This window comes from Rattus norvegicus, chromosome 7, assembly GCF_021556685.1.
Source record: "Rattus norvegicus strain SHRSP/BbbUtx chromosome 7, alternate assembly SHRSP_T2T, whole genome shotgun sequence".
NCBI lineage: Eukaryota > Metazoa > Chordata > Mammalia > Rodentia > Muridae > Rattus > Rattus norvegicus.
The window spans coordinates 139865263-139874297 of record NC_141540.1 but is presented as its reverse complement, the minus strand read 5'-3'; the positions used below and the strand labels follow the sequence as shown (position 1 = coordinate 139874297).

Genomic DNA, 9035 nt, shown 5'->3' with positions numbered 1-9035 from the left:
GCCTCTCCAGAAAGGAGAAGGCAAGGGAAGACGGAGTGGAGGGAGGAGTGCTGCCCTCACAGGCAGGGATGAGGAAGATTCTAAGGGTGAGGGTCTGCTCTGCCTGCATAGGAAAAGAATTCTAGCATTTCTTTTCTTCCTTGGTGTTGGTTTATTTGTAGTTTTTCTCCTTTTGAGATGGGTCATGGCTTTTTGCCCAGGGTTGCCTCCAACTCTTGGGTTCAAGTGATTCTCCTGCCTTAGCCTCCAGGCAGCTTAGGGTCACAGGTGCCCAACTGAGAGTTCTAACAGAGGTGTTCTAGATGTGGGAATACCTGGTGGCCCCCCTAGAGTGGGACTGATCTCAGAGAGAACAAGTTCTGTAATTTCCCCCTAATCCACTCAAGAAGCCTGAGAAGGCAGACTGGGCGGCCGCTTTCTGGAGGACAGCTGCTGAAGAGGAAGCCTATGGTCCCAAGTGCTTAATCTCCTCTAAATTGGAGCACACTGCCACCATGTGGGCCACTGGAGAGCAACAGCTCTGGCTGCCCCATTCAAACACAATTTATAGAAACTTTATTATAAAGGATAAAAGGGCGTTGGCTCCCAGTCCAATGGGCAGGTCGACAATAAATAAGGCTAAAGGAAGGGGTGAGTACAGCAGGGCAGAAGCCCAGAAAAGGCCAGAGTCACGACGGAGAGTCCTGTGGGGCCACAGGGCCAACTGGAATGAAACGCTGCAGAAAAAAAAAAAAAAAAAAAAAAAAAAGAAGAGGGCTGTCATATTCCATAACTTCTCCATAGAGAGGGCAAGGTCAGCCTGCCACTGTCCTACAGGCTTGCGGCGTGCTGGCTATACACCAAAGGCTCACCAGGGCATCTTGCCATTCAAGCATTGTAGCAACAGGATTGGTGCAGACCCTGGTAGGCCCTGGGGGCAGGGCTCGACTGGTGTAGAAGGCACATTCGTCATCCAGGCGAGCCTCGTGGAAACAGTGGATGGTGGTGAGACAAGCTCTGAGGCGCTGCCTCAGGGCCAGGGTTCGAGGGGCCACACTGCTGGGGCCTGAAGGCCATGGAGAATTCAGAGGGGCCTCTGGAGTTATATTTCTTCCAGGTCCACCCCCCCCATCCCCACCCCGCACCTCCCTATGAGCACAGCCACTTAGAAGTACAGGGGAAATAAAGCATGGCATGGGGAGGTGCAAGGCAGGACCCGCTCCCAGACAGGGCCCTTTCCTCATGGTCTTTCTCAGCCAGTTCCTTACCTGAGCGGCCTGTCGGGGATCTCGAAGAGTGCAGTGAGTGGATAGGGAAGCTGGCACACACTGGGCTTTGTGTCGAGGTCAGGCTGGTGGCTGCTGGAGGCCCCTGACTGCAACAGGGCTCTGGGCTAGACTCTGGGTTTCCAGCTTGCAGAGCGCTGGCTGCCGATGCTCCCAGCTGTATCCCAGGGCGAGCCTCAGGGGGCTCAGCCTGTCCCCGACAACTAGGCAGAGGGGGTCCTGCCAGTGCTGGAAGGCAAGGTGCTGGCGGCTCTGGCTCAGCTCTATGTGGCACTGGGGGCTTTAGTTCTGTGGTAGAGCAGGGCTGTGACTCCTTAGTGTCTTCCCCAGGGCAAGCCTGTGGCTCCTCACGCTCTTCCGCAGGGAGGGCCTCTGTCACACCAGAGTGTTCTGGCAGTGCAAGGGGAGTTTCAGACTTGTGTGCTGGAGCACTCAGAGTGCTGGAGTCTTCAGCCACTGGGGGCTGACGTTCGGTCGTATCTAAAGTGGAGCCTCCATTCAGAGCTGCACAATTGCCCGTTGCCAGCCCCTCTACTTCCTGCCGCAAGAGCTGCTGCAAAATATGGATGCGCTGTGGTGGGAGAGAGTATCCCAGCGTGTCACCACTGTGTGTTCAAGGCCCCTGTCACACACCCCCAGCCTTTCTCCCCGCTCCCCCTCCCCAGCCTTCTTGTGGAGGAGAAGCCATCAGAGCTGCGGCCCCTACAGGCCCACCTGCATCTTTAGCTCCTGGTGGCTGGGGGTTCTCGTGGACTGAGATCCAGAAGTGCTTGCCACAGATGGTTTCCCAGGTCCCTTCTGCAAGGCGATGAGACTCTCCTGGTCAAACAACTTCACAGCAATCTGCTCCTGAAACAGAAGGAAAGGGGGCGGGTGAAGAAGCCACATTGAGGTGGGAAAGAATACTGTCCCCACCCTCCTGGAATGGATCAAAGTTCCCTGGTCGTTCTTCTAAAAACCAGGTATGGTGTGGCAGGCCTACGATAGAGCAGATATTAGCCCTGAGAAGCAAAAGCGGGAGAATCAAAAGTTTGCAGCTCAGGCTGTTGAGATGCGCACGCGCGCACACACACACACACACACACACACACACACACACACACAGAGAGAGAGAGAGGAGAGAGAGAATAATTTTTTTCAAAGTGTGGGACTAGCAGAAGATAGATAGAGATAGACTGACATTCTAAATATTGAATAGGAAGGAGAGGCGAACAGCAAATACACCTACCTCAAATCACAAGGCTGCCAGCCCTCCAGGCCGTGGGGGAGTGCCACAGACCTCAGTACAGGAAGGTTTTTGACACTTACCCAGGGCAGGGCAGGCTCTTCAGGGGAGGAATGAGGAGAGAGGCCACTCAGCCATTGGGCCTGTGTCAGACAGGACAGACCACCCATGAGTGACACCCACTCCTCCGGCCTGTCATACCTCACCCCCATCCCTATCTAGTGCCTGCCTGCCCTCTCCCTTCCTCCCTAGTCCCAGCCCACACTGGTTACGGTTACCTCCTCTGCTTTCTCTTACCTGCTGGACTCTAGGTAGTGACCGGAGGGGTGTGAATTGGGTTTTCCGTCGAGTGGTAAAGCGTTTCATGGATGAATATGTGGTCTGAGGAGAGATGTGGTTGGCTGAGTGAACATGGCTTTCCAGCCAAACACTTCTTATCCTGCCCAGCCCAAGGGCTGTTGACACAAATCACAGCTGAGAGGCCTGGGGAGCAAACGCCTCAGCCTGTCTAAAAAGGTGACTGCTTGGTGAGAAAGGTGGTAGGTACTGTATGGCTGGCTATGGGCTGGGCTGTAGGGACAGGAGAGGGTGCAGAGAGCCATCACTGTCACTGGAGGAAAAAGGTAGGAAGAGTGGCCTCCCGAATTCTCCCTCCTGTGTCTTATTCTTCCTGTTCTCACCACTGCAGCAGCTGCTCCTTAGGGGCCCATGCAACTTAGAGCCTGGCTTGGAACGTCTGAGCCTCCTGCCTCTGCCTCCCACTATGTGCATGCTTGCACGTTTATTTCAAGAGAGAAACCAATTATCTCTTCCTATTCACACTTTCCCCTGGCTTCCTGTTCAGACTACGAGCCGAGAACTTATACTGGTTTGTACATCCTTACCAAGAACTTACACTGCTCTGTCTGTCTGTCCTTACCAAGGACTTACACTGCTCTGTCTGTCTGTCCTTACCAAGGACTTACACTGCTCTGTCTGTCTGTCCTTACCAAGGACTTACACTGCTCTGTCTGTCTGTCCTTACCAAGAACTTACACTGCTCTATCTGTCTGTCCTTACCAAGAACTTACACTGCTCTGTCTGTCTGTCTTTACCAAGAACTTACACTGGTTTGTCTGTCTGTGCTTACCAAGAACTTACACTGGTTTGTCTGTCTGTCCTTACAAGAACACACACTGGTCTGTCCGCCCTTACCTGATCTCACCTGTCATCACTGTCAATTCGTCTTGGACCCTCTTCTCACCTAGGCTTCAATCCCACTTGTGTGTTTTGCTGGCTCTCAAATACTAGATACCTCCTTTCCTCAGGGCTTCTGCATCTGCAGCCCAGGGTTAAATATCCCCCTATCCCCACCCCCACCCCCAGCTGTCTGAGCCTGCCTCACCTCTTGGTCTCATAAGCAAGCCTCATCTTCCCAATGACAGTGCCCTAGCCAAACTACATTTGGTAAAAAGACTGCTTAAGCAACCCCTTCCAAACATTAAAATTTTTTTCCTAATTTACATGTAAGTGTATTGGGTGCCAGAAGAGGGCATTGGATGCCCTAAGTGGGAATTACAGGCGATTGTAAGTTTAGAGCCAGTGGGAGCTAAGTTACCAGCCCTACAAGCATGCACACACGCGCCTTCTATTTTTTTTTTTTTTTTTTTTTTTGGTTCTTTTTTTCGGAGCTGGGGATCGAACCCAGGCGCCTTCTATTTTTAAACACAAGGTCTTGCTACATAGCCGAGGCTGTCCTGACATTCACCATGGTGCAGCCCAGGTGCTCCTGCCTCCAGATGCTGGTCTGCAGTCGTGTACCACCAAGCATGGCTCTAAACTACCAATATATGATACCAACTACCCTTCCAAATCCTTTCAGTACCTTATGCATTTTGCTTTAGAAAGAACGTGCTGCCATGTGACATCCTATACATTTTACATTTGTGGCTTTTTCTCTTTTGTTTTTTTTCCCCCTACCCTTTCTAGAATATACATATTCTGGAACTAGAACCATGGCTGCATTCAAAAGCCAATCAGCAAATACCTGTGGAATAAAGGAATTAATATGTTGGTTGAAAAGTGTTGGTCGTGTCTTGGCCACGGCACTGATTTGAAGGTGACATATATAACAGTCTGTCACCTCTGACCCCAGGCCCCAGAGACCCAGTAAAGGAAGTCAGATCTACCCTGAAGAGGGCGTGGTCCCAGTTCCATCAAATACTTCGAGTCCCAGGTCTAATGATTCTACCCACAATCCTCAGTGGGCCACCATTCCACCCCGCCCCATCCCAGAAGGGTCTCCTCTCACCCTGGTGTGTGTTAGGCTTTCTTTTAATGGAACTCGTTGAGCCAGACCCAGTTTGGGTCCTCCTTCTCCACCTGAGTGAGGAACAGCCTCGTGGTCTCCTCTGAGGGTTAAGGAAGCTGGGAGGAGACAGGACGTTCGTTTACCGTAGTGTCTAGAACCAAAGTCTACCCGTTCAGCAACCCCTCAGAGCACAATAATACCTTGGCAAACACTTATCAATCCCAATGCCCTGGCTGGGCTGGAGGTGGCCATGGCTCACAAGGGACTGGGATAGAGAACACAGTAGAAATTGTCTTGCAGGAAGTGGCAGGGAGAGGTCAGAAACAGAGACACATGTACAACCAGGCCAACCTCTGGCCTTCCCAGGAGGTCTTGTCTGCTTTGTGTGTTATGGGTGTGTGTTCTGGGATGTGGATGCTTGGTGAGTACTCACCACTGAGCTAGACTTCCAACATCTCCCTTCCCCCACTCCCCAAGGCCCGTTGATCACGCCCCTGCCTCGTTCCTGGTGCAGGCCTTCACCCTTGCTTTGCTCCTGTACCCACACACACTCACCAGGCTGCACCGGGGTCTTCAGGAGCAGTCTCGAGGCCTGGCTTGCTGAGGTCCTGCTGTCAGTACAGGATCCATCCCTGAGTGTCAAGCAAGGGCTGGGAATTAGCGAAGGGCTCTGCCAGCACCATCTCAGTAGCTTCTCCCAGTACTGGTGCTATCCTCATTTGGCCAATGGATACGGAAGCCAAGCTACAGACAGGTTAAGGTAAGCCTGCACGGCTAGCAGTGGTAAGCGTCGGGAATTAAACTCAAAAGCCATTTACTGTAGCCAATCAAAGAGCCCTTCGTGTACCTCCAAGTTCCTCCACGTCTGAGATAAGGCCCAGCCATCAGAGTCTGAACCCCATTGCCCCACCCAGGGACATGTTTGCCCATCCCCTCTGGGGTCCAAAGGGAATCTACTCTCTCTGTACCTGCTACCGCCACAGGTCTCTCTTCTGAGCTCCTGTAAACTGGGGCGAGCGGAGGAATGAAAGGAGGAACCTGCACGTGGGTTCTGATCCAGGACAAGACAGGAGGACAGAGTCAGAAGCAGACCCCGAGCTTGACACAAACCTCACCCCATCTCTCCCAACAGCCCAGGGCTTCATCTTGAGATGTTGTCCCAAGGCCTACTCTGTTCCAGGAAGAAGCTTCTAGAAGGACTGAGAGTCAGCCCCTCAAGAGTACTCACCAGAGCCTCTGACCTCTGTGAGGAAAAAGTGCGGTCTCGGAGCCCTGGGCCCTCCAGCCTTGAGAAGCAGGAAGCCCTGGCGGGATCCGCTTGGTGGGCGCGGATTCTGGGAGCCAGATATGCGGAAGACCGTGCACTCTGGACCGCCGACAGAGGCTATCAGCAAGACTCAGAATTTACCCCTTAGCCCACCCTAGCCTGGTCTCATATCCGTCTCATTACCTGGCCCCTCTGGATGTGGGTGCCTCCCTTTCTCTCACGCACTAGCACTCTCTGAGCCAGACTGGACCGGGACTCCAGGGGACAGCTCTTCACTCCCTCACCTGACAGGATGGTGGCCAGGGCTGCAGGGTCAGCAACAAACTCTATAGCCCCTGAGGCCTCTGAAAGGGAAGAGACAGGATTAGAGGAGACAGGAATAGAGGACACTGAGGGCTAGCAACAGTGAGCAAAAGAAACATCAGAGCCAGGATATGTGGTGCACACAGCTACAATCCCAGAATTTAGGACACTGAGGCAAGAGAACCAGGTGTTCAAGGCCAGCCGCCAGCTCATAGAGAGCCCAGAGCCATCTTGAGAGACAGAAAGAGATCATTGGGTTGAACCTAAGCTCACCAATGTTTAAAGAATTTCATGTAAGGCTTTGCTCTGGACAGTGGGGTATAAAATAAAACAAAGGTTTTGCCATACAGAGCATATCACCGGGGGCTGGAGGGAGGCCGTGAGGACTAGGAACACACCGTTACTCTTCTTGCATAGGGCTGACTGGTCTTAAGCTCTCAGCATCTATGTCAGGTGGCTGGCCTGGAACTCCAGCTCTAAGACAATCCAATGCCTGTCCTCTACGAGCATCACATACACCCACACATATACACACCATTAAAAATAACCTCTTCTTAGGGGCTAGAGGGATGGCTTATTGGTTAAGAGCCATTGTTCTTCTGAGAGACCTGGGTTATATTTCCGGCACCCACAGCCAATTATAGCTCACAGCCGGCTATAACTTTAGCTCCAGGGATTCTGATGTCCTCTTCTGAACTCCATGGGCACTGCATGGACTCACACAGAATAAAAATAAATCTTTAAATATAAAACTATTATTGAAAGGAAGAAGTTAAAGCTGAAGTTTGGGCAGATTATAAAGACTCAGTTTAGCTGAGCGATTGATGGTGACTGTCCTGATTGGGGTTGCTGAAAAGGCCCAGAAGATGTGACTGATGGTTGATTTTTTTTTTTTTTCTTTTGAGACAGGATATCACTGTGTAGGCCTGGAACTCACTATATAGACAAGGCCTCCGATTCACAGAGACCACCTGCCTCTGCCCCCTAAAGTGCTGGGATTAGAGGCATGAGTCACCATGCCAGGCAAAAGGTGGCACTTAGCTGTAATGGCTTCATAGAGCACAGAGCTTCCGGGACAAGGCCCAGGACTCTTACAGTATGCAAGAGACCAGAAGGCATACAAAACCCCCACTTTGTGTCTCTCATCCTTGTTCCACCAAGTAGGCTGTCCCCCGGCCTCCAACAGGTACCTGTCTGGGGATGGGTGAGCCCCACATTTGATCCCCCAGAGCTAGGCTTGAGTTCCTCCAAAGGGTTCCGCGGCTGAGTGATCCTCAGTCTTTGTGATTTTTCTGTCTGGTGCAGGGCTTTCGATCTGAGGCCTGCCGTGTCAGTGAGGGGACGTTGAGTACGGTGCAGTGGTTTCTTCGCTGATCTCTGAGGGGAGAGGAAAAAAGTTGGGGTTCAGCGCGGAGGTGGGGGTTCAGTGCAGACGGGAGCTGCCTCCTTGTGGTTACTCTTTTCACCCATCATGCCCCTCTTACCCTTGGATCTTGGTTCTCCTGGTCCAGAGAGCCCGACTTGGCTGAGGAAAAATCCGAGCATCTTTGAGAGAGTACTGGAATTTTGCTAGGGTTGGGAGATACACCTCGGAGGTGCGGGTCCTTACTGGTTTGGAGGGTAGTCATGGCGGCTATAATTGAGACGAGAGAAAAAGGCAGACAGGACTGAGGAACGAAGCAAATCATTCTCAGGCTATGGGTGCTGATATCCCTGATTTTTCTCCCTTGGTCCTAATCCATGTGCCTAGAAGCCCACACCGGCAGCAAGGCCTCTCTCCTGGCGACTCCTCCAGAAACCCAAGACTGCTATCTCGCCCCAAACTGCTCTCCTCCCCAGGAACCTCGGCAGGACTCCCCTAAGATCCCCGTGCCGCACCATTCCAGGAGCTCCTCGGGGTCACCTCTACTTTCTCAGGTTTTTTTCGCCGATTTTCTGGATTTCTACTGCTGCTGCTGCTGCTGCTGCTGCTGCTGCTGAGGCTTCCCCGGTTTGTAAAATACGCCAAGCTTGTGATTGGCTAGTTCCCGCTGACGCGAAGGCGCGTGACGTCACACGCAGCCAACCAATCCGCAGGCTTCGAGGGCGGGGCCAGAGAGGGACAAGTCGCCGAAACGTTTTCTGGATGGGAAAACAACTGACCAGCTCTTCAGCCAATCCGAAAACGGAGCGCGAGTGGCCGGATTGGGGGACAGCCAGGGAGGATGCTGTTCTGAAGCCCGGGAAGGCGACTCTGGGCTGCAACGGGCATTACAGTACTCTCGCGAGATCAGGAGCCAGCCGAGCGAGGTCTGTCCTCTCTTGAAGGCCGCGGAATTGTGGGAAAGAATGGCCATCGAGCACACTATTGACCAGACTCTGAACGCAGTGCAAGGCCGGGTTTTGGGAAACACTTCAGGAAGCATGGGCACTTCTTAAGGGGGATGAGGAACCTGATGGGCGAGAGGGCTGGAGGTAACCGAACTGAACCCATCAAGAACGAGGAGCCAAGAAATCATTTGTCCACTCGGACCCCACAACCTGGTGGGGTGTGGTCAGACCCAGGGTGGCTGGAGTTTTGTTATTCAGAATTGAAGGGGCTCCTCGAGTGTGGGGAGATCTCTGCATCTTCAGGTTGCCTTCCACTTGTCTGGAGGGCTCACCCGCTACTCATTGGCAGATGATGGATATGAGAATAGACAAATG

The 9035-nt window shown here is 52.6% G+C and overlaps 1 protein-coding gene across 10 annotated transcripts; it reads right to left on the bottom strand.

Moving 5' to 3' along the window:
- Positions 1-532: 532 nt before the first annotated feature.
- Troap (trophinin associated protein) lies at positions 533-8346 on the bottom strand. 10 transcript variants are annotated; one of them, XM_087556825.1, is made up of 15 exons: positions 8229-8346; positions 7835-7983; positions 7541-7727; positions 6231-6391; positions 6009-6146; positions 5749-5831; positions 5336-5412; positions 4981-5045; positions 4781-4896; positions 2788-2871; positions 2574-2633; positions 1980-2114; positions 1248-1836; positions 852-1045; positions 533-716 (listed from the first exon to the last, which is right to left on the bottom strand). In XM_087556825.1, exons 8-15 carry the CDS (start codon positions 5030-5032, stop codon positions 669-671), a joined length of 1278 nt encoding a protein of 425 aa, XP_087412951.1. In that variant the 5' UTR covers positions 5033-5045; positions 5336-5412; positions 5749-5831; positions 6009-6146; positions 6231-6391; positions 7541-7727; positions 7835-7983; positions 8229-8346; the 3' UTR covers positions 533-668.
- Positions 8347-9035: the final 689 nt, after the last annotated feature.